General features: G+C 41.0%; 1 protein-coding gene across 7 annotated transcripts in view; it reads right to left on the bottom strand.

Annotated features, from left to right (window-relative positions):
• Positions 1-26,862, bottom strand: part of AKT3 (AKT serine/threonine kinase 3) — a 307,020-nt gene that overhangs the window by 93,540 nt on the left and 186,618 nt on the right. For 6 of the 7 annotated variants that reach the window (XR_007909725.2, XM_070055614.1, XM_051820802.2 and 3 more), the window contains 2 exons: positions 17,736-17,880; positions 8,776-8,907 (listed from right to left, as the gene is read on the bottom strand). Coding sequence is in view for 6 of the 7 variants with exons in the window: in XM_070055614.1 (XP_069911715.1) it covers positions 8,776-8,907; positions 17,736-17,880 (277 nt within the window). In the remaining variant the exon portion in view is untranslated. The remainder of the gene's footprint in view (positions 1-8,775; positions 8,908-17,735; positions 17,881-26,862) is intronic. The other variant, XM_051820804.2, reaches the window with a different exon arrangement.

Below are 26,862 nucleotides of genomic sequence, written 5' to 3' on the forward strand. Positions count from 1 at the left end.
TTGGTTCTGAATGCTACAGAGTGAAGTCTGCTTCTGTGGATTCAAGACCCACAGCTCACTAATGAATACCCACAGATACCTGTACATTATCCAAACACACAACAGAGTGTTCCCAAAGGGACAGACTGCCTAGCAAAGTGGATAAGGGCCACAGTAAGGTTTACCCTGAAAGGAGAATTGTCCTTTCCCTCCTGTAAATGACACATGGCACTCCCCAGCAGAAGTGCCTGAGCAGCTGCACATGCAAGCCATGCCACACTGGCTTCTCCATCATCGGGATGTGCATTTACTTAAATGCCCTGACCAAGGGAGGCCTTTTTACACAGGTACCCGACACAATCTAATGGCCATAAAATCAAGTAATAGTTCAAGAAGCCGTGTCAGATTTGCTGTCTCACTGTCTGCTTAACAATTGTCCCAATTCTGCACTAATTTCTGTATCCTTTATATTTTCTTTATCTCCATGGCCTCAATTTATAAAATGAAGGAACTAGGCTACATGATCAAGTTCCTTCAAGTACCAGAACAACTTCTTTCAACAGCCTTCACTGGATTCATGGTTTTAACTGGCATGTCTGTCACCCTCACTCTAAACTTTAGGGCTCTCAGTGGGCAGGGCAGATATTTAAAACTAAGAGCCTAGGCCGGCGCTGTGGCATAGTGGGTGATGCCACTGCCTGCAGTGCCAGCAACCCATATGGGAGCCGGTTTGAGCCCCCGATGTTCCACTTGTTATCTGGCTCTCTGCTATGGCCTAGGAAAGCAGTGGAGGATGGCCCAGGTCCTTGGGCCCCACACCCACATGGGACACCCACATGGGAAATTGGCAAGCTTAAGTTGTTGTGGCCAAATGGAGAGTGAACCAGTGGATGGAAGACCTCTCTCTCTCTCTTTCCCTCTGTCTCTGCCTCTCTGTAACTGTCTTTCAAATAAAAAAAAAAAAATCTTTAAAAAAAAACCAAAAAACCCACCACTCAAGTTTAACTTCATCATTTCTATTAATAAAGACATACCCGAGCTGAAATGATGCTGTTTCAGCAGGGAGGAGCACTCTGCAGCGTGAGATGATTCTTGAGAGATAATAAGTTGTTAAGAGAAAGCAATGGAAGCTAAAGAAGGACAATAAAAGGCAAGTTGGATTAAAGATTGAAATATGAAGATATCTCACTTATATTTGCACCAATGTTTGCTTCTTTGGCTCAAGCACGTACTGAAAAAGAGAGTGTGATTTAGCTCATAATAAAGCAAAACTCACATACAAAAATAAAAATCACCAAACTAGGCAAGGCCTTAAATGGTTGCTAAGGTATGTTATGAATAAGTGGACATTGATAGAGATGAGCCAAGGTCTTCATACAGCACTATCAGAAGTTGTGCGAACCAATGGGATACCTTGTATGTCCCTCAATATTGAAGAGTCCTAAAAAATTACACTCTAACTTCAAGGAATGTAAAAAACTAGGAGGTAGAGAAGACAATGAGGAGGCTTTCTTCACATCACCAGAGGTGATGGTCTATCAAAGTAATCAGGATTAGGATGGACAGAGAAGCTATGTCTTTTTGGACCTATCCCTGGTTAGGGACTGAAAATTATATGCAAACCACAGGTAAAATAAAGGTTAAGAAGAAACATGCCAGGGGCCCAACAAGAGAGTCCCATGCACTGTAACTGCAAAACCTGGTGGCGAAATTCTAGCAAGGACTATGATTAGACTGGGGGGAATGTGGGGAGTCGGTCACTGATGGGATTCAAGGGCGAATTCTGGATGGAAAGTAAAATGTCTGAACAGACTACATGAGTGGCCACGTCCACTTAACCTGAATATGCTACTAGGAAGGATATTATATCTGCCTAGAGAGCACTTCAGCTACTATACTACAGAAATAATGTTGATTTGTTCTTGTAACAACTGCACATGCTAAATGGAAACCTATAGTATTTCCAGAGTCCACACAAACTGCTAATTTGTAACATGGTGAACAAAAAGAGATTATCATTGAAATTAACAGATGAGAAGCTGGGGCACTTTTACTTACAAATGCTCTGTAATAATAACTGTGTATACTACAAAACAGGTGGATGGCTTGTGTAGACTAATAGTAGCTTATAAGACGTAAGTAGTATAACCTACAGTATCAGCAGTTCTTAATATCATTACTACAGTGCAAAAAATATAACCATATAAAAACAGACATTCAGTTACTGATAGTTCAGGTGTTTGCCTTGGTCCCAGTCTCAGGAAAAAAAAAAAAAAAACTACAGTATCCCTTGAAAGTGGAAATAATCACAATTTACTTTAACTGTGTTGACATAGGGTCATCTGAATTCATCAGTTTACTATCATGCTAGATTATGCTACAATTGACTAGAATGTAGTGGTAACACACAAGAATATCAGACGAGGCGATAAATCCAACAAATACCCAAGGACCTACCCAAACTAAAATACAAGGAATCACCTGGGCAGGAGCCACTATGGACATTCCATAGACAATTAAAAATAAAGAGTCATTATTGCTTATCCACAGAAGTAGGTGAGAAACACCACAGCTGATCAAGTTGTTTGGGTTTCAGAGAACAACATTCCACACCTGGGACTAGGGTTAACTTTAATTCACAACACTACTTAAATAGGATGTATGCTGTGTACTTAAAAATGTTTGTGGAAAAATAAAATGAACTTAAAAGTATACTGTGGTACATGAAAATTCTGATATATACCCAGAGTTTTTCTTTCCATAATGCACATTTCCATGACATTTCCAAAGTACCTTCATATTTGAATGCAGGCCTAAACAATAGCAGGCTAGATCTCAATTGCAGAAGCTCAGTCAACGCATGTAGGTCCTTATGATCCTAAAGATCCACATTCTTGTGTGATTTTAGGAGTATCTGCAAATTATACTTATGTGAAACTGGGGTGACAGCAAAACCAAACCAAGCCAAACCAAAGACCATTAATGTTGCCCAGAACCAACCACTGGGATCTTGGACCAGAAAACTTCCAGACATGGAAATACAGTACACATGTTTACAGAGACAATTATTGGTTGCTAACTGTTATTAATTAAAACTACCATTACAACTAAAGGATATACTATAATCTTTAAGAAACACTCTAAGAAAGCACTGCCCAGAAGAGTCCCATAATAAGACGGACACAGTCTACAGGAAGAGTTCTGGGAGAGGACTGTAAGGAGGTCCTTACCATACTTGGCAGCAGGCAGGCTCTTTCTCACTACTCAAACTATGGAGCTGAGCAGCAGCCAGTACCCAGTGCCACATCTTACATCACAGGGCAGTGTCCAACGAAGAGGTGTCAACTCATCATAAAAAAGTGGCTTGTCTACAGAGGGAGGGCAGTTCCAAAGTGGCACAGACCACTTTCTTTTTCAAAGGCCACCACATTATAACTGAATCAGCTCAGGACACTCAACTGCATACTGTTTTTCATGCAATGAAGAGTGAAGCAAACAACAGTAAAAGCACCAATATTTGGGGGTTCACTGATAAGTGGGCTGATGGGCAATGGGAATCAGGCCTACTGAAGGGATGAACGATGAATGAGGCATGGCCCTGTGACAGTCATTATAGAACTTAAAGGGAACATGCAAGTAGGACAGGATGACACCCATGTGAACCTCCCCTCCTTCAGGATCAGAGCATGACTGAAAGCAGCAAGCGCTTGCCTGATGTAGCCACCTGGATCCATAAAATGAACAGATACAGGGAGAGTTGCAGCAAAACAAAGATGGGATGACCATGAACATATACCTATTGCACCCTCTGAGATACAAAATGTTGATGAGAATTGTCCTATCTGCCAATAAGACAGAAAGAAACTGCAGGTGGCTATGGGGCAGATTTCCCAGGAGGAAGTACCCCTCCAACACATCTGGCAAACACACTGCAGCGGACCACAGACAATATCCTCTGGAGGTTCTGGATTGGGCTTTGCATACTTGGCAGTAAAACATCAGAAGAGGACTGGAACAGAAGACACCATATGCCCACCAACTGACCTAGTGACATGTCATCAGACGAAGGATCACAATTCACAGCCCACAACCACATCAAATGGATGCAGCGATTTTTTTTAAAAGATTTATTTTTATTTATTTGAAAGACAGAGTTACAGAGAGAGAGACAGAGAGATAGATAGAGAGGTTTTCTATCTGCTGGTTCACTCCCCAGATGGCCCCAATGGCTGGAGCTGTGCCGATCTGAAGCCAGGAGCCAGGAGTCCCCTCCGGGTCTCCCAAGTGGGTGCAGGGCCCAAGGACTTGGGCCATCCTCCACTGCTATCCCAGGCCACAGCAGAGAGCTAGATCGGAAAGGAGCAGCTAGGACTAGAACTGGCACCCATATGGGATGCCGGCGCGTCAGGCCAAGGGCATTAACCCACTGCACCACAGCGCTGGCCCCGAAGCTACATTTTAAGATATCATATTACCCTCAGAGTAACAGTCTGACAGCCAGACAGCCAGACAGCTAACTGACATGTGAAGCTGAAACATTATTTAAAATGAGAGGGGATAAAGACAGGAAGTGCTGATACACATGCCTTCACAGGTAATACTCAACATGAGAAGAGCCAAAGGGAAGGTGCCTTTGCAATAGATTCCTCTGATTTTCTGGTACACGTGGGGACGTGCAGGAAGAAGAAGACACTTTCATGACCATACAGTTCTCCCCTACATCACTTCTACTTTCTTTTTTCCTACTTGGCACAATGTCCTATGGGCAGGGCCTCAACTATGGGCACTGGAAGCAGAGATAATTCCTAAGCAAGAAATTCTATCTTTAAACCATTATGTCAAACTGAGAGTCCAATGAGATGGATTATGCCTTCATTTCATCTAGGAAAATGGATTGATCAAGACAGCTCACCATGGGGCTGGCACTGTGGCACAGTGGGTAGAGCTGCCACTTGCAGTGCCAGCATCCCATATGGGCACCGGTTCTAGTCCCAGATGCTCCACTTCTGATTCAGCTCTCTGCTATGGCCTGGGAAAGTAGTAGAAGATGTCCCAAGTCCTTGGGCCCCTGCACCCGCATGGGATACATGGAAGAAGCTTCGGCTCCTGGCTTCAGATTGGCACAGCTCTGGCCATTGCGGCCATCTGGGAAGTGAACCTGCAGATGGGATATCTCTCTTTCTGCCTCTGTGCCTTTCAAATAAATAAATAAACAGCTCACTAGCATGTACCTATGTAATCCAACCTGCAACTCTTTCTGTATAATGAGAATAGACTGAGGGAAAGGTACCTGGTAAACTACTGTTGCAGGCAATCTGGTTCAGCACATCCTTTGCAGACTGGAAGAATTCTTTCTGCCTACCTGGGTTCCTATTTCTGGGTACCACAATGGAATTAAGTTAGAAATCAGTAACAGAGAAACAAACAGAAAAACTCACAATCTGTAGAAATTAATAATAATGGAAGGAATTAGAGATGAATGAAAACATACCAAAACTTATACAAGGTAACACAAACATTGCTAAGGGGGAAATTTATAGCTGTCAGTGCTTACATTAAATAAGAGCAGTGATCTCAAACCAACAACTTGATTTTATAATTTCACAGACCAGAAAGGGAACCAAGTAAACTCAAACGTAGCAAATGGAAGAAAAATGATTAAAACAAACAGAAAACCCATAAACATCAACAGATACAAAAGTTGGTTCTTTGAAAAGATTAACAAAATTGACACAGCTAGTTAAACTGAGAAAGAACAAATACTTATAAGGAATGAGGGAAACAGAAAAGCACCATGAGAACACCACAATAATCATTACTGTAGACAAGAGCCACTGATGAGCAGCACAATTATTAGACCAAAGTTTAAGAAGAAACAGGAGATTTGCATAGTCTCAGAGTATTTCTCCTAAGATACTTATTACAAAGGTGTAAATAGTAACTTTGCAGTGGAGAAACCCAAGTTAGTCAAGTGTTGAAAATGGATGTCACAGTAAGACCTGTCAACATCATTTACTTCCTGATAGGATGCTCTCAAGGGTACCTCAGGAATCAAACCCTAGGCCTTGTCACACTCCAAAACCCCACACTGTTCATCATTTTGCTAGGAATAACTATAATCCTTTCAAGAAACTGGTAAACGGATTTGCTGCACAAGGCAGAAAGGAACTACATCAATCAAAATAGTCAATCACTTGTGAAATATACCCAATTCTGCACACTCGGAAAGGTATAAGTAATTAGTGGGATAAGACAGTGTTAAATAGGATGTTCTCAAGTCTCAATAAACAGAAAGTAAATAATGAAGTGCAAGTGGAACTAGTATATAAAAGGGAAAACAAAGTAATAATTTACCATGCTCAATAAAAAGTAGGTAGTAGTAACAGCAGATATTTATCATACTGATATGTTTATTTTTATTTAACAGTACTTTAAGTTTAATTATATTCAATACATAATTTATTAAATTTATTTACTAATGATGGCAAATACAATTAAATTCATTTCTTCATTTAATCGTGACAACAATCCTATGATGTGAGTAGTAGTATTTTCCTCATTTCTCAGATGAGGAAACAAAGGTATAAAATGCTGAGTGACTCTGAGGAAGGATCAGAGGGTAGGCAGCAGAGTCTACATGCTACACTATACTACCTCCCTGAAAATAGTTCAATTATCAGGATATGCCAGATACTGTACTAAAATATATATACTAATCTTGGGAGTATTCCTGCCTAGGAGGTTTTATTCTGCCAACTTTACAAATAAAAACACTAAGGCTCTGGTGAGCTGTCCACCACACTATAGGATACCTGGTGGGCTGGCCTTCTGCTCGGTAACTGTCAGAAGTATTCTACCCCTTGAAACACTAGATACACAAAAATGTACCATCACAAATAGGTCATCACGTGCAGTATGAACCCAGGTCTACATGACTTCAAAGTCAATATTCTTTCTGGTAAGAGACACCAACTTGTGAAGGAGCTGAGATTAAAATAAATGTTCAAAGTCAAAGGGAGCATAGTTTTATAAAGCACATGGAACAATGCACTGCAGATGAGGAGAACATGGATGAAAGTACCTGAAAAAGTAGTTGCTAAAGTCTGACACTATAACACTGTGCTAAGTCATCTGCAGAACTGAATAAAATACAAAGCATGGACCAACTTGTAAAGAAGTCAAATTTGTCTCTTGAGGGAACTGAAACTAAACTCAGAACTCTGAGTGAGAAATGACATTAGTTTTTAAATTATTTGTAAAGATCTAAGTTGAATAAAGTCCTGGGAGTGGGGATCACAATCTCCTAAAACAATTTCAAACTCAGGGGCCAGCGCTGTGGTCAGTGGGTTAACACCCTGGCCTGAAGCGCCGGCATTACATATGGGCGCCGGTTCTAGTCCCGGCTGCTCCTCTTCCGATCCAGCTCTCTGCTATGGCTTGGGAAAGCAGTAGAAGATGGCCCAAGTTCTTGGGCCCCTGCACTCGCGTGGGAGACCCAGGAGAAGCTCCTGGCTTATGGCTTTGGATCGGCGCAGCTCCAGCAGTTGCAGCCATCTGGGGAGTGAACTAGCAGATGGAAGACCTCTCTCTCTCTCTCTCTCTCTCCTCTCTCTGTGTAACTCTTTCAAATAAATAAATAAATAGTTTTTTTAAAAAAGAATTTCAAACTTGATTTATCTTAGTTTTATCACTCTAATATTTTCTAATCTATTTAGGATGCTTTCCCATCTGATGTTATAAAAGCTCTGTAATTTATAGCACAAAATCATCCACACTATTCTACTCAATCTTTAATAAGAAATTCAAAACATCGAGGGGAAATATTACAGAGCAACACTAGTGTAATTAGTGACATATCTCACAAACATACAGTTAAACATTCTCTGGAGCACACACACTGACTGCACATCTTTGCTTCCTCAAGGGAATTACACAGTTTCAATGGGACAGGCAGTGTGGTGTAGCGGGTTAAGCTGCCACTTCAGACACCCTCGTCCTATACTGGAGCGCTGGTTCAAGTCCTGGCAACCTCTATTTCTTATCCACTTGTGGGCTAATGTGCCTGAAAAGGCAGCAGATGATGGCTCATCTGCTTGGGCCCCTGCCACCCATGTGGGAGACATGGATGGAGTTCTGGTTCTTGTCTGTGGCACAGCCCAGCCCAGCCCAGCCCTTGTGGCTGCAGGGATTTAAGGAGTGAACCAATGGACACGAGATTCTCTCTTTCTCTGTCTCTCACATAGAAGAAAATAAATAGACTTATTATTATTATTATTATTAAAGAAATGCACTGGCACTCTGGCACAGCAGGTTAAGCTGCCACCTGCAACACTGGCAACCCATATGAGCACCAGTTCAAGTCTTGGCTACTCCACTTCTAATTGGGCTCCCTGCTAATTCAACTGGGAGAGAAAAGGAAGACGGCTGAAGTAGTTGGGCCTCTGCCACCCATGTGGGAGACCTGCATAGAGTTCCAGGCTCCTGGCTTTCACCTCGCCCAGCCCTGGCCCTTGTAGCCATTTTGCCAGTGAACCAGCAAATGGAAGTTTTCTTTATGTAACTCTGCCTTTCAAATAAATAAATAAATCTTTTTTAAAAAATAGCTTGAGCATAAAATATTCATATATTAACTTTTGAAAACCTTAATATTATAAACAAATACTAATACATAGACATTAATATTGAGGAATCCTACAGTCAATATTTTGATTTTTTAAAGGTATATATTCATGAGCACACACACACACACAAACATCACAAGTAACAATTTAGTAAATAATTCTAATAAACAGTTACCTTTGCAATAATGACTTCTTTCTTCAGAATCTTCATAGCATAATATTTCCCACTTGCCTTCTCTCGAACCAAAATGACTTTCCCAAAAGTGCCTTTACCTAGTAGTTTCAAATAGTCAAAATCATTCATTGTCTGAAAAATACAAATTAAAAATATGAAATATTTGATGCAATGTATTGCACATATATACAGATTTAAATATTCATTCAAAAACAAAGTTTACCAATGTCTATATATCCTTAAATGATAAAGAGTCAGATTGGCACTGCACACCTCATCAGCACTCAGTATGCTGAAAATAATTTAAGCAGTTCTCAGATATTTTAGAAAGTGACTCTAAACTTCTAATTCCTCAGATCAAGTTATCAGCTAAGCAAAAGCCCATAGACAGAAGGAGAAAAAAATCACCACTACTCATTTTCAATAACTCAAGTTTTCAAGGATTTAATAATGCTCCTACCTGCAGACAATGTGGTAATTAGAAATGCTCCACACAAACATTCTAAATATGCCTAAGTGGTCAATATTTTAAAGGAACTATTTAAGAATGTATTCCAAAGTATGTATGGAATGCAAGAAACAAAGTTATTTTTTATAAGAGATGTTGAGTACAACCCCAGAGTTCAGGGAAAATAAATCTAAGAAAGACAGCAGTCGTAGCTTCTGAGAAAGCAACTGGTGCCATTCAGAACAGGAGGGCAGGGAGCTCTGAGTGTCTCTGACCCAGCTGCTTTCACCTCTCACTGCGGAGCCAGGGAGCTGCCCAGGATTTTGCCAGGCAGCCCCGTCCATCACTTGCACTCTGCCCTCTCTGAGTGCACCTTCCTGCTCTGCTTTACCTATAACACTCTTCCACAAACTCCCAACATTCTGAAATTATTTCTTCACTAAAGCCCTCCCACAGACAGCTTCTTGTTTTTGGCACACTTGTCTTGTTTTGAAATTTCTCTACTACCATGTTAATGGGCTTTGGATGGAAGGGGCGAGAACACTGTATGCTCCATTTACTTTCTTAAACTTAAATTGAGTTTGGAGGTTTATAAGTAACAAATTCACTATTTGGGTCTCATCACACATTAAGAAGTCACTGAGAAGTTCTTGGCCTTTTGTAACCTTTTCCTCTTTACCATCCATCTGAATTCAATGTGAGAAATGTCTTAATCAGAAACCTTAGCATCCAGCTTCAGAAATAAGGCAAAAAGCAAATTCAATTCAAAATGACTAGAAGAAAAAGAATTAGGAAATAAAGATCAGAGCAGAAATCAATTAAATCTTTTAAAGAAAGAAAAAAATGGTAGAGAAAAATAATCAATGAAGCTAAAAGTTGGTTCTCTAAGAACATCAATAAAAATTGATTAAACCCCTAGCCAGATCGGTCAAGAAAATAAAGACAGAAGATATAAACTACCAGTATTGGGAATGAGGGAGGTGACGTCACTGTAGACTCTACAGATATTAAAATGAACATAAAAGAAAAGTATAAACGCCTACCATTATGCCATTTGATTGACAACTTAGATGAAATAAACAAATTCCTTCAAAGTCTCAAACTAGTGAAGCCCACTCAAAAAGAAAGATGATTTGAATAGCCCTAAATTAAGGAAATTGAGTTTGCAGTCAAAAACTTTTCAAGCAAGGAAACTCCAGCCTGGATAATTTCACTGAAGAACTCTACAAGCATTTAAAGAAAAAATTGATGCTAATATTCTACAAACTCTTCCTGAAAACTGCAAGGAGGAAACACTTCCCAAGATACTCCAGGAGGCCAACAGCATTTTGACAACCAAACTAGACAAAGACCTTCCACGAAAACTGTGGGCCAACACTGCTCACGTACACACGTGTAAAAATTCTAAAACGTTCAGAAACAAATGCCTGCTTTCATTTTCCGCATTACTTGCTGCTGTACTTTTGATGATATTCCCGATATATCAAGTTACAACATCTAAACTATTTAATGACATCACTAGTTCAATGAAATGATAAGTAGCAAAGAGATACTTAGGAAAATAACACAGTACATTTATCAATTCAACCTAAGTATCTGGAATATAGTAATAAAGTTAATGTCATCTGAACAAATAACAGATAATATTAGGTAGATATAATTTCATTAATAGATTTAAAACAAGGAATATGAAATAATCACAAAGCTATTGGCACTAGGCAGTCTCCAAAGATAGCTGCCCATAATCCCTACTCTCTGTATGCACACTCCATTTTTCCATGAAGAGGTGGAATCAATTTTCCCTCTTCTTGGGCTGGCCTCATGTCTTGCTTTGAACATAGTCTGTTACCAAAACAATACTATACCAACTGCACATGTAGCCTTACAGCAGCTTATACTTTCTGCCTCTTGGGAACTAAAAAGCCTACCCAGACTATCCTGCTGCAGCAAGAGAAGCCAACAACAGTTAGCACCAAAACCCCAGACATGAGACAGGTTTTCCTGGATTGCCGGCATAGGCCAGGTGCCAGCTAAAGGCAGCTGTTTAAGAGAACCATGTGAGACCAATAGAACTGCCTAGTCAAACCACAGGATCCTAAGAAATAATACACTGCTATTATTTTAAGACATTACATTTGGGGCCATTGGTTCCATGGTAATAAACATTGAGAGGCTATTCTCACAACAAGGCCACAGTGTCATCTTACTGCTGTTTCACTTGGGCAGTACTTTCCTCGTTTTTCATCTAACAGCACTGGGAAATGACACTTTGTCTTACTGCCAAATACCATAGAGAATAAAAAAGAATTCTTGGAGTAAAAACTAGAAAACAATTTTGAAACTGCTTGATGACATTTTTAAATGAAAAGTAATATATCATTATTAAATATTAATGTATGCCTTAAGGATTAAATTCTTAGGGACAATAAAGTTTTTTATTTTTTAAAGATTTATTTATTTACTTCAAAGTTACACAGAGGCAGAGGAGGAAGGGAGAGGGAGGGGAAATGGGAGGGGGAGAGGAAGAGGGAGAGGGAGGGAGGGGGACAGGGAGGGGGAGGGGAGGGGGAGAGGAATGGAGAGGGGAGGGGGAGAGGAAGGGGGAGGGGGAAAGGAAGGGGGAGGGGAGGGGAGAGGAAGGGGGAGGGGAGGGGAGAGGGAGGGGAGGGGAGAGGAAGGGGGAGGGGGAAAGGAAGGGGGAGGGGAGGGGAGAGGAAGGGGGAGGGGAGATGAGGAGGAGGGAAGGGGGAGGGGAGGAGGAGGGAAGGGGGAGGGGAGGGGAGGAGGAGGGAAGGGGGAGGGGAGGAGGAGGGAAGGGGGAGGGGAGGAGGAGGGAAGGGGGAGAGGGAGGGGTGGGGGAGAGGAATGGGGAGGGGAGGGGGAGAGAGATAATGTCTTCCATCCACTGGTTCACTTCCCAGATGGCCGCAACGGCAGGAGCTGCTCAGATCAGAAGCCAGGGGGCCAGGAGCTTCTTCCAGATCTCCCATGTGGGTACAGGGGCCGCAAGACTTGAGCCATCTTCCATTGCTTTCCCAGGCCACAGCAGAGAGCTGGATTGGAAGCAGAAGATGGCCCAAGTCCTTGGGCCCCTGCACCCACACGGGAGACCAGGAAGACGCTCCTGGCCCCTGGCTTTAGATTGGAGCAGCTCTGGCCGTTGCAGCCATCTGGGGAGTGAACCAGTGGATGGAGACCTCCCCCACCTCCACCCCCTCTCTCTCACACACACTGCCTCTCACTAACTCTGCCTTTCAAATAAATAAATCTTTAAAAAAATAGTGGTTAAAAAGCATTCTATGTGACATAACCAGAAATAAATTTTATTATCTGTTTTGACAAAACTTCAGAAAATTAAAAATATCTTGACACCAAATGCTTATGTTCAGTGGTATATACAATAATTATCTAGTCTCAACAAATGATATGTAAACTATTATAAAATGTTTCCCTCTTCTGGATAATATTAAGAAAGTGATGGGGATAAAATCTCAAGTAATATTTTTTTAAATAGAGCATGGATATTCTCCATGCAAAATTAATCCTCCAAAGTCCAGTACTAAGAATCAATAAGGGAAATATTTTACATAGTTATATTTTTTCCTTTGCATGTTAACATAATTGTTTTAGGTTAAGAGTTGCATGCTAGATAAATGTATTAAAATCACACACACACTAGAATTAAGAAAGACTAACTGTCTAGTCAACAAATTGAATTTTTTAAATGAATACATGGGGCTGGCACTGTGGAGTAGCCAGTAAAGAAACTACCTGTGGTGCCAGCAACCCATATGAGCACCAGTTCAAGTCTCAGCTGCTCCACTTCCAATCCTGGTCTCTGCTATGGCCTGGAAAAGCAGTGGAAGATGGCCCAAGTCCTTGGGCTCCTACACCCACATAGAAGACTCGGAGGAAACTCCTGGCTCTTGGCTTCAGTTGGCGCAGCTCCAGCCGTTGTGGCCAACTGGGGAGTGAACCAGCAGATGGAAGATTCCCCCTCCCCCGTGACTCTCCTTCCCTCCTTCTCCCTCCCTCTCCTTCTCCCCCTCCCCTCCCCTTCCCTCTCTGCCTCTCTGTAACTCTGCCTGCAAATAAATCTTCAAAATAAATAAATAAATGAATACCTAATTGGTGAGAAATAAAAGGAACTTCTCAGAAAAGAACACAAAAGTATTAGCAATATTTGCTCCAAAAAAGTACATTCTAGATGCATTTACCATGTAAGAGCAAAACCAAGGAGATTAAAAATAAGAGAAGTGGTCTCCTGAAGTTGATCTCTGTGCCCTTCCCACAGGAGAAGAGGAGCTAATCTGATTAATCAACTTATGCAACGTCTATTATGCCTCTCCATCTTCCTGAGTGTTAGAGCCCATGATTTCAGGATGACCCACCATCTCTTCTTCTCTATTATGGTGCCTACTAGCCACTGCTTTGAGTTACTGCAGGAAGGCACGAGGTGATAACATTTCAAAAACTGGACTCAACCAGCTGCTCCCAGAAAAGCCTCCATTAGACAGTTAAAAGCTCAGTAAAACTTCAACTCTCATTTGGCTTTTTATGTTTTCACACTGAGGCCCTTCACGTATCAGACAAAATGAGAAGGGCAGCTTGGCGGACCAAGATCAAGCACTTTCGAATCTCCTAATCAAATTCCTGCACAATACCATCTTTTAATCTACACATGGACACAGCATCCAAATCTTGCTGAGCGGTCTCTGTCACTTTTCTCCATCCCCTTCATTCCTCCCCCAAGACAGATTTTGAATGACAGAACAGCCACCGTGGAAATACACTATGACTAAAGCAAGTAACTGCCTGCCTGTAGCTTCATACAGAAGGCACCAGTCAAGACCACTCCCAGCACAGCGACCAGAGTCAGCAACTACCCTCCGAATGCTATTACCCATTTATCAAAAGTGAGTAAATGGGGCCAGCACTGTGGCATAGCAGGTAAAGCCACCGCCTGCAGCGCCAGCATCCCATATGGGCACCAGTTTGAGTGCTGGCTGCCCCACTTCCCATCCAGCTCTCTGCTGTGGACTGGGAAAGCAGTGGAAGATGGCCCAAGTGCTTGGGCCCCTACATTCAAATGAGAGATCCAAAAGAAGCTCCTGGTTCCTGGCTTCAGATTGGCTCAGCTCTGACTGTTGCAGCCATCTGGGGAGCGAACCAGTGGATGGAAGACTTCTCTCTCTGTTTCTGCCTCTCTGTAATTCTGCCTTTTCTTTTTCTTTCTTTCTTTCTTTTTTCTTTTCTTTTTTTTTTTTTTGACAGGCAGAGTTAGAGAGAAAGTTCTTCCTTTTTTTTCTGTTGGTTCACCCCTCAATTGGCCGCTACAGCCGGCGTGCTGCGCTGATCTGAAGCCAAGAACCAGGTGTTTCCTCCTGGTCTCCCATGTGGGTGCAGGGCCCAAGCACTTGGGCCATCCTCCACTGCCTTCCCGGGCCACAGCAGAGAGCTGGACTGGAAGAGAAGCAACTGGGACAGAATCCGGCGCCCCGACCGGGACTAGAACCCGGGGTGCTGGCGCCGCAGGTGGAGGATTAGCCAAGTGAGGCACGGCGCCGGCCCTGTAACTGCCTTCCAAAAAAAAAAAAAATACATCTTTTTTTTTTTTTAAAGAAAAGTGAGCAAAGAAGAAAATGTAATCCATAAATTATGAGAATATTCTTATTTCAGAGTTTGTGTTATAGTCTAAAACTAAAAATAATCTGAACTTCCACAATTCCTTTCAGGAAAACTGATCCACATAAAAGGTGTAGTTCTAGACTTATTTACCTTACAGAAGTGACAGTAGCATTTTGCCACTTCTAAGTCATTAGGACCATTATAGAAGAGGCAGTGTTAGAAATGTTCCTATTGTTTCCTGTACTTTTTAATTTTAAAACCATTTTAAATTATTTCATTTAAAATGAAATACAGAACGACAGTAACAAATTAGCTACAGTTAAGACCAACCCAAATAAATTCAAAATGCTACTATCAATTCTTCATTTTGGAAACTGAGTTTCAAAAAAGAATTCTAAGAAAATTTGCTTTTTTTTTTTTTTTTTTGACAGGCAGAGTTAGACAGTGAGAGAGAGACAGAGAGAAAGGTCTTTTTCCGTTGGTTCACCCCCTAAATGGCCGCTACCTCTGTGCACCAATCCAAAGCCAGGAACCAGGTGCTTCCTCCTGGTCTCCCATGCGGTTGCAGGGCCATCCTCCACTGCACTCCTGGGCCACAGCAGAGAGCTGGACTGGAAGAGGAGCAAAAGAACCTGGCCCCCAACCGGGACTAGAACCCGGGTTGCCTGCACAGCAGGCGGAGGATTAGTCTAATGAGCTGCAGCAGAGGCCCGACAATTTGCTTTTAAAAGATGTTTACTTTGTCCATTATGTGGTCAAAGTAGAATACTAGCTAACAATGGTAATTAATATTCACTAAGCACTTACTATTAAGCCCTTCACACACATTTCTTTATTTTAAAGCTGACGAATATATTAGCTACATTAAGTACACTACCATCCCCTTTTTGTAGAAAAGGAAAGGATGGAAGGGTTTAGAAACTTCTGTCCCAATTACATCTATAGTGAAGCCAGGATCTGAATCCAGGCAGTAAGACTCTGAGATAATCATATTCTACCACTATTTTACAATATTAAAATTCTACAGATTTTTTCCAAGAAATTTTATTATAAAATTAAATTAACTAACATTCAAGCACTGTGGTAGTACAACAGTTTTCCATGATATTTTGAGAAACACTATAATCATGAGAGAGAATATCTGCATAATTTTACTTTCAGTATGGTTTGATTATGTTGTAATAATTTATACATTATTCAAGTAGAGAATAAAAATATATGAACCAAAAAAAGGAAATAATTTGCACCTTGAAGTTGTACAGTATACAACTGAAAGACCTCTATGCTTACAACATTTACCTTCTTGGCCTACCAGATGACTCAACTGCACCACAGGGTGATAGTACTACCTCAGATGATTCTCAAATGAACTAAACAATGTACAGCATGCACTCAGAGTCTAGCAAAAGTAAGCATGGTTACAAGTGATAATTAGTAACAGGGACGAATTCCCTGAAAACACACACTAGTAACTGTAAAAAGAGGAAGACATATGATGCTCCTAATATAGTTTATAACCAGCCTCTATGTGTTTCCACTTTTATATCTTTCAAACTTTTGACTCTTCACTCAATGTTCTTCCAGTAAACTTCCATATTCATTTCCATCTACATTTCCATAGCACTTCACCTTAAGGTGTTCAAAACTCACCATTTTAAATCTCTAACTGTATTTTATTAATTTGTTAAGCAGAATTGTAGATATTCCACAGAATTAAAACACAGAAGAGCCAATGTAGTTTGTTTTTTGTTGTTGTGGTTTTTTTTTTTTTTTTTTTTTTTTTTGGAATGGGACAGTCTTTCATCATATTTTCCCGTTAGTGTTTAGGTAAAGCTACATTTTGTTTTTCTTTTTGACTGAGTAACAAAGCAGGTAAGATTGACTCAAAGGCAGATTCAATTCAAAACAGACTTAAGTCTACAAAGATGACAGAAACAGTCCTCAGATGTTTGCCCAACATCAAGCAGAGACCATTATGTTGAGACAGAATCTTCATGTAAGGATAATTCACTCTAAGTTTGACTCTTTAACTTCAACAAGTTCATCTGTTTAGAATGTAGATGAAGGAGGAATTGAATTCAAACTGACAAAAAAAAATTTTTAATTACCATGGTAACTCCAAATTTCATGGATAGTATCTTCAAAATTTGGGTATTCCCACCTGAAGTTGAATTTACAACCTAATATAGCAAATATTCTATAATGATAAAGGGTGTGCTTATTTCTTTCTAATACCTCTTTCTTTGGGTTAATATAATTTCCTATATTATAAGGAAGTGGCTTTTCAATTTTCTATGGCAAGGGAAAACATGATGTATAACTCTCACAAAAAGAGAAATTAGTACTTCTTACTCTGGAGCACCGACAGAAGGAAAGGTCTGCTTCCCTCACTAGCTCAGCAGCAGCTGTTAAATGAAAGCTCTGGTTTCCAGGCGTGCTCACTTTCCAGCTGACTTTATTGAGGCTGAGAACACTAAGCAGGAAGGCCTCAGAGCCATTTCTGCCCTGCTTTCAGGAAAACATGTAATATCTACTGGTTCACAAGAGTAGGTCATTCAAAGTAGCATATTATTTCCAAGTTTGTAAAATAGTATTAAAAATAGTTAAGAGAAAAATGCAGATTATCAGTAGTATAATGGCACCTCAGCCACGGACCCCTGGGCACTCAGGGCTGAAGTGCTGAGCTACTGAAATGAAGCCACGGCTACCTGCTTTGGAACAGTGTTAGATATTTCAAATCCACATGACTGAAAACCACTGAGATGCTTATAAATAGTAAGAAAACTGGAGAACATCTTTCTGCAAACGGCAACTTCTAGCACTGCTTCCTGACAAGTATGTGTCACGTTGAATAAGTTATTAGTAACGTATCATTACTTTCTACCTTTCTTTTATGATGAGTTGTAGAAGCATCCATCTCTTCCTCCCCTATATTATCAATTTGTGAAGTTGGACTACAATTCATTCTCTCCTCTTCTTGCCTTTGCAGTCTGTCTGCTACAGCCTGGATAGCTTCTGTCCATTCTTCCCTATAAAAATGAGCAAAAGTTGCCATTAATGTAAGATAGTAAATGATTCAAATAGTGTTCTTTTAACAAAATGCAAAATTAACACAAGTATGATCTATTCTCAGATCTCGTTCTCTCCCTTTACTGTCACCCTAAGGAGAAAATAAACCTTAAAAGCATCTTCCCTGCAGGCTGTGTCTCTGGTAGTGTTTATTGAGGTACACTAAGGAAGAAAAGAGAAGCAAAGGATTATGAGAGGTCTTTAACAAGTTCATGAGAAATGCATATTATGAAAAACTTACAGATGGATTCAGATTTTTTGCACCAATATAAATCTAACAATCTCATTTTACACAGACTTTCTGAAGTGTTCTTGTATTTTAGAATTCAGTTAACACCATTTAAAAGCATGAATTTTTATTTGTCTGTACAAATTCTAATAAGTAAATTAACCTACAAAAGTTTGTTACAGGTTTTCTAAAAATTTGTTCATTTATTTGAAGAGTAGAGAGGGAGACAGCCAGCCAGCCAGCCAGCCAACAAGGGGCGGAGTGGGACGGGGCCAGGGAGGATACAATCCAGACAGCCAGACAGCCAGCCAGCAAGGGGCAGGGTGGGGCAGGGCCAGAAGAGGTATCTTCCATCCATTAGTCCACTTCCCAAATGGCTGAAACAGCCAGGTCTGGGACAGGCAGAACCCAGGAGCCAGGAAGCCCATTCATGTCTCCCATATTGGTGACAGGGGCCCAGTCACTTGGTCCATCACCTGCTGCCTTCCCAGGATTGGAAACAGTACAGCTGGGACTCAGGTTGGTGCTTGAACATGGGAAGCAGGCACAGCAAATAAGGCTTAAACCACTGTGCAACATCACCAGGCCCTGTTGTAAACATTCTGTTTAGCCACTGTTAAGTCCATCAGGAACATACACAAGATATTTATATGGTTCAACAAAGTTCCAATAAAGGGTTTTCAAAGCTAAAACTTCTCACTGTTCCAAGATCATAGGTTGCTTCTACAAATCGTAAGGTGTAGTTTGCAGCTTAAAAACTGTTTCAGCAACACCTGTGTCAAGCTTTGTTTAGCTTTTGTCAATGATCATTTTTTTCCCCACAAAAGCTTTAAAATCTGGTCATGCATTTAGCCTAGCAACGAAGGTGTTGGTTCAAATACCTGTGTCCCACACTGAAATGCTTAGCTTCAATGCCCAGCTCCAGTTGCTCATTCCAGCTACAGACCCTGGGAAACAGCAGTGACAGCTGAAGTGACTGGGTTCCTGCCACCCCTGTGGGAGACCTAGAAATCTTTCTAGACACCATTCTGGCTCCCAGTTTCAGTACCAGCACAGTCTCAGATGTTGCATGCATGTCAAGTGTGAGACAGCAGATGGAAGATCTCCTTTTGTTTCCTTTTTCTCTTTCTGTGTCCCTCTCTGTTTCTCAAGTAAATAATTCAGCATATTAACAGTTCTTTTCATTAGTGCTTGACCATTCCATTATCTGAGGAACCATGAATCTGAGTTCACTGTCTATTTTCTCTCTGTGGTTTTAGTCACATTGTCTGGAAACTTTGTGAACTCATTTTTGAATGAAGCCTGAAACACTGCACATGAAAAATTAGATACTACGATGCCTGGGAAGATATAATCTTTCATTAAAGAGTATTTACATTAGCTTGTAGCAGTCTCCTAACAGACTGACAAAGGTGGATCACTTTAACACAATTTCAGGATTCAAATAATTGAGGCTAAACTTCAGTCCTCCAAAGGTAAGTCTATTTCCACTTCGTCCTTTCTTACAGAGTATAGTCTTTGAAGGTATCAACTTCTAAATGTAGTAAAGGTTTACTATGACTCTTCTCTTTGGCAGGCCCTGAAATTCCAGAATTTGCTCCCAACTCTGGAAGCTACTCAAAATCTCAACATCTCCAACACTTCTATAATTAGCATGTACTCTTAAGAGAAAAATGTTCATTTTCTTGATTACTTTTTTCAGGAAGTTTTAGCCCTATATATATATTTTCAGATATATTGTCTAATCAGTCTTTTTTAAAAATTTTGTCCAGCTTTATTAGGAGTTCTTAGCTGAGCTACTGGTCCAGAATGCTTAATTCACTATAATTCACAATAACTGAACTACAATCCTATACAACTATAAAGGGTAGAAAACATGTGCAAAAGAATATTGAGCCAAAGCATCTCACTAACTGAAAGATGGCCTCTAGTCTTCTAATTCCTAAGTAACTGGAAAATGCAATCAATTTGAAATACCAAAGTGGAGCTACAGAAACTAATGGAACAGAATAGATTAAAAAATAAAACCACACATATAAGGTCAACTGAACTTTTGGCAAGGGCGTGATGACTGTATTATCTAGAAAGGATAATCTCTTTCAACAAATAGTTCTAGAACAATTAGATAAACACAAACAAAACAATGAAACTGAAACCTTCTCTTATACAAAACCAACTCAAAATAGATTAAAGACTGGAATTTTAAGATCTGAAACTATAAAACTCCTAGAAGAAAATGAAAGGGAAAAGTTGGCTACATTGGTCTTGGAAATTTTTTTCTTAACATTAAAAGCCCAGTCAATACATCAAATACAGACAAAAGGGATTCAGCAAATTAAAAATGTTTCTGTGCAGCAAAGGCAACAATCAGCAGAATGAAAAAGAAAATTAGGGAATGGTATAAAATATTTGGAAACTGATGTCTGATAAGGGGTTAATATTGAAAATATATAAGGAACTCCTACAATGCAATGGCAAAAACTTAAGTCAAAAGAAGATATACAGGGCCAACATTGTGGCACAGCAGGCTGAGCCGCTGCCTAAGATACTGGCCTGCCATTTGGACGCTGGTTCAAGTACCAGCTGCTCCACTTCCAATCCAATTCCTACTAATGTCCCTGAGAAAGCAGCAGAAAATGGCCTAAGCACTTGAACCCTGTACCCACATGGGAGATGGCGAAGAAGTTCCTGGCTCCTGGCTTCCCCCTAGCCCAGCTCAGCCCTGGCAGTTGTGGCTGTTTGGGGAGTGAACCTGCAAATGAAAGATCTCTCTGCAACTCTGCCTTACAAATAAATAAATAGATTTTAAAAGAAAAAGAAGATATACAAATGACCCTTGAGTACATAAAAAGATGCTCAGCTTTGCTGATTATTTCCAGGTCAAAACCTCTTAGGACAGCAACCATTTAAAAAAAAAAAAAAAAAACAGCAGAAAATAACAAGTGGCAACAAGAATATGGAGGAACTGGAACTGTATGCAGTGTTGACTGGAATGTAAACCTCTGCACCTGCTGTGGAAAATGGTATGCAGCTTCCTTAAATCATTCAAAACAGTCATCAGATGAACCAGCCATCCCACTTCTGGGTATTTAGACAAAATACCTGAAATTAGGAATTCAAAGAAGCACTTTCCCTCCTACTTTCACAGAAGCATTATTCGCAATAGCCAAGAAATAAAAACAACCTAAATATCCATCATCGAATGAACAGATAAAGAAAATGCAGTAAATACATACAATGGAATATTCTTCAGCTTCAAAAAAGAAAATTGTTATTCTAAGTATTAGAATAGTAGGGTAGTATTAGGAAATTATTAGAATTAGGGTATTATTCTAGGTAAAACAAGCCAGTCGTAAGATAAAAACTGCATGGTTCAACACATGGGAGGAACTCTGAGGTAGTCACATTCATAAAAGCAAGAAGTGTGACAGTGGCTGCCAGGAGATGGGGACAAGGGAGCCAGGGAGAGCTGCTGTTCAGCAGGTATGGGACTGACTTGCATGGCTGAGGGATTAGCCATGCAAGAGGGAACACTTCCAGAGACCCCCATACAACAAAATGTACATCATAATGTTCTGTACACTTAACATTTAAGAGGACAGATCTCATGTTACATATTTTTAACCATATTTTTTTTTAAATGCACAAGAATACCCAAGAACTTTCTTTCTTTCTTTTTTTTTTTTTTTTTTTTTTTTGACAGGCAGAGTGGACAGTGAGAGAGAGAGACAGAGAGAAAGGTCTTCCTTTGCCGTTGGTTCACCCTCCAATGGCCGCCGCGGCCGGCGTGCTGCAGCCGGCGCACCATGCTGATCCGATGGCAGGAGCCAGGTACTTCTCCTGATCTCCCATGGGGTGCAGGGCCCAAGCACTTGGGCCATCCTCCACTGCCTTCCCGGGCCACAGCAGAGAGCTGGCCTGGAAGAGGGGCAACCGGGACAGAATCCGGCGCCCCGACCGGGACTAGAACCCGGTGTGCCAGCGCCGCTAGGCGGAGGATTAGCCTAGAGAGCCACAGCGCCGGCTCCCAAGAACATTTTAATTAAAAAGTGATAAAGGAAGTGTTGGTACTTACTAGAAGATAAAAGCATCGACAGTTTCTGTCATTAAAGCTGCATGCTATTAGTGACAGAATGACAAAAAGATGAAGGGGAGATCAAAATGTCTTGATATTTATGCATTAGGGTACTTCAGAAAGTTCACGGAGGGGCTGGCGTTGTGGCTTAGCGGGTAAAGCCTCTGCCTGCAGTGCCAGCATTCCATATGGGTGCCGGTTCAAGTCCTGGCTGCTCCACTTTCGATCCAGCTCTCTGCTATGGACTGGGAAAGCAGTAGAAGATGGCCCAAGTCCTTGGGCCCCTGCAAGGGCATGGGAGACTTGGAAGAGGCTCCTGGCTCCTGGCTTCAGATCAGCCCAGCTCTGGCCATTGTGGCTATTTGGGGAGTGAACCAGTGGATGGAAGACCTCTCTCTCTCTCTGCCTCTGCTTTTCTGTAACTCTGCCTTCCAAATAAGTAAATTTAAAAAAAAAAAAAAAGAGAGTGAAAAATAAAACTATCTTAAAAAAAGAGATAAAGTTCACAAAAAAACATGAAATTTAAAAGCTAAGTTTATTTTGAAATCCACATATAGTTTCTTTCTGCTTCTCCTTCTAACTCTGACTTTCAAATAAATAAATAAATAAACTTTTTTTTTAAAAGCAGAAACGAACAGGGGCAAGCATTGTGACATAGTGGGTTGAGCTGCCTGCGAAGTTGGCATCCCATATGGGCGCCGGTTTGAGTACTTACTGCTCCGCTTCTGATACAGCTCCCTGCTAGTGCACCAGGGAAAGCAGCGGAAGATGGCCCAAGTTTCTGAGCCCCTGAATCCAAATGAGAGACCTGAATGAAGCTCCTTGCTCCTGGCTTCAGTTTGGCCCAGCCCTGGCTTTTGCAACCATCTGGGGAGTGAACCACCAGATAGATATCTCTCTCTCTCTCTCTCTGTCTCTCCTTCTCTAACTCTGGCTTTCAAATATATAAATAAATAAATCTTTAAAAAAAAAAGAAATCCCACGTACTTTTTTCCATTAACTTTTTGAAGACTTTTTATATGCGCAGATTTCAAATTATTTTGCAACAAGATAAATTTAATTTTTAATTCTACTTTCCACAAATGTTTTTTAAGATTTTTAATTTTTTTATTTGACAGGAAGAGAGAGAGATAGAGAGCGCAACTGTACAAGAGAACAATCTGTTGATTCTCTCTCCAGATGCCTGCAACAATTCCTGGCTGGGCTCAAAGCTATGAGCTCAGCACTCAGTCAAAGTCTCCCACAGGGGTAGCAGGAACTCAGTAACTTGAGCAACTACCACTGCCTCCCAGGGTCTGTATTAGCAGGACGCTGGAGTCAAGCACAGAACCAGGCATCAAACCCAAGCATTCGTGTAACACGGAATGCTACTGTCCTAACTGCAGTCTCAACTGCTAGGCCAAACATTTGCCCTGACTTTCCAGAAACCTTCTTTTAAAAAGATTTATTTATTTTATTTGAAAGGCAGAGTCACAGAGAGAGAGACAGAGACAGAGACAGAGAGAGACAGAGAGAAGAGTTAGAGTTAGAGATAGAGACAGAGACAAAGACAGAGACAGAGACAGAGACAGACATAGAGACAGAGAGGTCTTCCATCTGTTGGTTCACTCCCCAAATAGCTGCAACAGGTGAGGCTGGGCCAAGCCAAAGCCAGTAGGTTCATCCAGGTCTCTGACATGGGTGCAGGGACCCAAGGACTTGGGCTATCCTTTGCTGCTTTCCCAGGCACATTAGCAGGGAGCTGGATTGGAATTGGCACACCATGGACTCAAACAAGCACCCATACAGGATGCTGGCACCTCATGGAGCAGTTTAAACCACTGCACCACAGCACTGGCCCCTCCACAAATTTTTCCAAGTTCCCTCATGTATGTGCTATCTATAATCAGTAAGAAAATAACAGATATTCAATAAATGGAGCCGAGGCAACAGGCTCATCATTCAGAAAAAAAAAAAAAAAAAGAGTTCAACCTTATAACCTGCACAAAAACAACTAAGACTGAGTATACAACTGGTTAAGGCAGAATATCAAAGAGAGTAAGTTTTCCTAACTTTGACTAAGACTCCCCTAAGTCCTTGCTGACATTAGATTAAAATCAGAATCTCCAAAATCAGCTTCAAGGTCAATATAGAAAAACATACTCCAAGGGCTGGTGTTGAGGTCCAAAGCTGGTTATGCCAACACTTGTGACGCTGGCATCCCAAATCAGAGTGCCTGTTCAAGTCCAAACTGCTCTGCTTCTGATCCCACTGCCTAATAATGATCTAGGAAGGCATTGGAAAGCTTGGGCCCCTGCCCACTATGTGGGGAAACCAGGAAGAAGCTTGCCTGGTCCAGACCTGGCTGTTGTGGCCATCTGGGGAATGAACCACTGGATAGAAGATCTGTCTCTTCCTCTCTGTTGTTCTGCCTTTCAAGTAAATAAATGAGTAAATCTTAAAAAATAAATAGGCCAGCGCCACAGCTCAACAGGCTAATCCTTTGCCTGCGGAGCCGGCACACAGGGTTCTAGTCCCAGTCGGGGTGCCGGATTCTGTCCTGGTTGCTCCTCTTCCAGGCCAGCTCTCTGCTGTGGCCTGGGAGTGCAGTGGAGGATGGCCCAAGTACCTGGGCCCTGCACCCACATGGGAGACCAGGAGAAGCACCTGGCTCCTGGCTTCGGATCAGCACGGTGAGCTGGCCGCAGCGCGCTGGCCACAGCGGCCATTGGAGGGTGAACCAATGGTAAAGGAAGACCTTTCTCTCTGTCTCTCTCTCTCACTGTCCACTCTGCCTATCAAAATAAATAAATAAAATAAATAAATAAATAAAAGCACACTCTAATGGCCAATATAAATATGCTGCTTTTCATTTTTACTAAAACTGTTACTTCTACTCACAAATGTTAATGGAAACCAATGATTTTTCAGAAGAGTAGCGTGGTATTATTGTGGAAACAGCAAAAGATTTTAGAATCTCAAGATCTGGCATAAATCCAGCTTTGTAAACTCAAATGGCAAGATGAATCATGCTTCAATGAGATGTTCCAAATCCACTACGAATAACATTTTCAGAGAATATATATTGACAGGGAAAAAGCTCCACTCCACAGCCAGTCAACCAATACTGTGTGCTGGGCTCTGGACTCTATGTACTTAAAAAAAAAAAAAAAAAAAAAAAAAAAAGAGTAAGGAAGGCATGATCCTTGCTATAAAGAATCTTACAGTTCAGGAGGAAAGGCAAACCAAGATTGTAGTCAGGGTATCCTTGATATAAAAAGTACAAGATTGAGCAGGGGGCCCTATCCAGTCTATGAGTAACAGAGGCTTTGTAAGAAATGTGACACTTTAAGCTCACATCTGAAAGATCATAGAAATTAGCCCAACCATGGGCATGGGTGGAGGGTATAAGCACACAGAGAACTCAGTATATGAAAAGACCCAGAGAAGGTGGGGGCCAAAAAGGACACACAGATTCACTGCCTGCAATGCACACAGCTGCACAGAATAAGACTGCAGTGTGTAAAAGAAAACATCAGTGCTCAACTCTGGTTAGAGAACTAGAATTATGACTAATTTCTATTTTTTTATTTTCTGTATTTCTTATGTACTTCCATTTATTCTGTTGATCAAAAGGCATTATTAAACGAATACCTTACCATTTGTTAGAGTACTTTTTTGAGGCTGAGGCTGTTTTCATTAAAATTTCAGACCAGTCTGTTAAAACTTCATTTATTCATTTGGAAAATAAGATTAATAATACCTAACTTTTCCACATTTCTGATTAAGATCAAACATGATAACATATGCACAGGCAAATGATTTTGTGATTATAATCACCAACCTAACTCAGTGTCAGAGTCACAAAATAAAAAATATTAAATAGAACTGGGAAGTGAGGACATGGTTGCTGGTGGTAGTTCGGGAGCTTAAAGTTGTGGCCCCGGGGCCAGTGCTGTGGTATAGCAGGCTAAGCCTTGGCCTGCAGCACTGTATCCCATATGGGCACTGGTTTGTATCCCAGCTGCTCCTCTTCTGATCTGGCTCTTTGCTATGGCCTAGGAAAGCGGTAGAAGATGGCCCAAGTCCTTGGGCCCCTGTACCCACGTGGGAGATCCAGAAGAAAACTCCTGGCTCCTGGCTTCGGATCAGTGCAGCTCCGGCAGTTGTGGCCATTTGGGGAGTGAACCAGCAGATGGAAGACCTCTCTCTCGTCTCTCCCTCTCTCTGTAACTCTACCTCTCAAATAAATAAATAAATAAATCTTTAAAAAAAATGTAGCCCTGATAAAGTTGGTGAGCAAGTTACTAGTGCAATCCTCCCTATAGAATGGAGATGGTCAGTGACAATCATTCCTAGTATTTTTCCCTCCACAGAGCTTAGTCAGATCCAATCTCAGAACCCTTCTCTAATTAATACCACAGACAGCCACTTACATTAATCTATGCTGGTATGCTAGCTTTTGTTATCACTAGTCTCAACATTCCAAATATGAATACAATCAATTCTACAATTTAAAAAAAGGTAGCCTGGTTATAAAAATGTCTTTTGTAATTTATATTTTATCCTGTAAATGTCTTGCTTACTCTGAAGAAGCATTTCTCATGGCATTTCCCAAATATTTTGATTAAGTGTTTTGCAAGCCCACATTACACACAT

The sequence above is a fragment of the Oryctolagus cuniculus genome, chromosome 13 (genome assembly GCF_964237555.1).
Source record: "Oryctolagus cuniculus chromosome 13, mOryCun1.1, whole genome shotgun sequence".
Classification (NCBI taxonomy): domain Eukaryota; kingdom Metazoa; phylum Chordata; class Mammalia; order Lagomorpha; family Leporidae; genus Oryctolagus; species Oryctolagus cuniculus.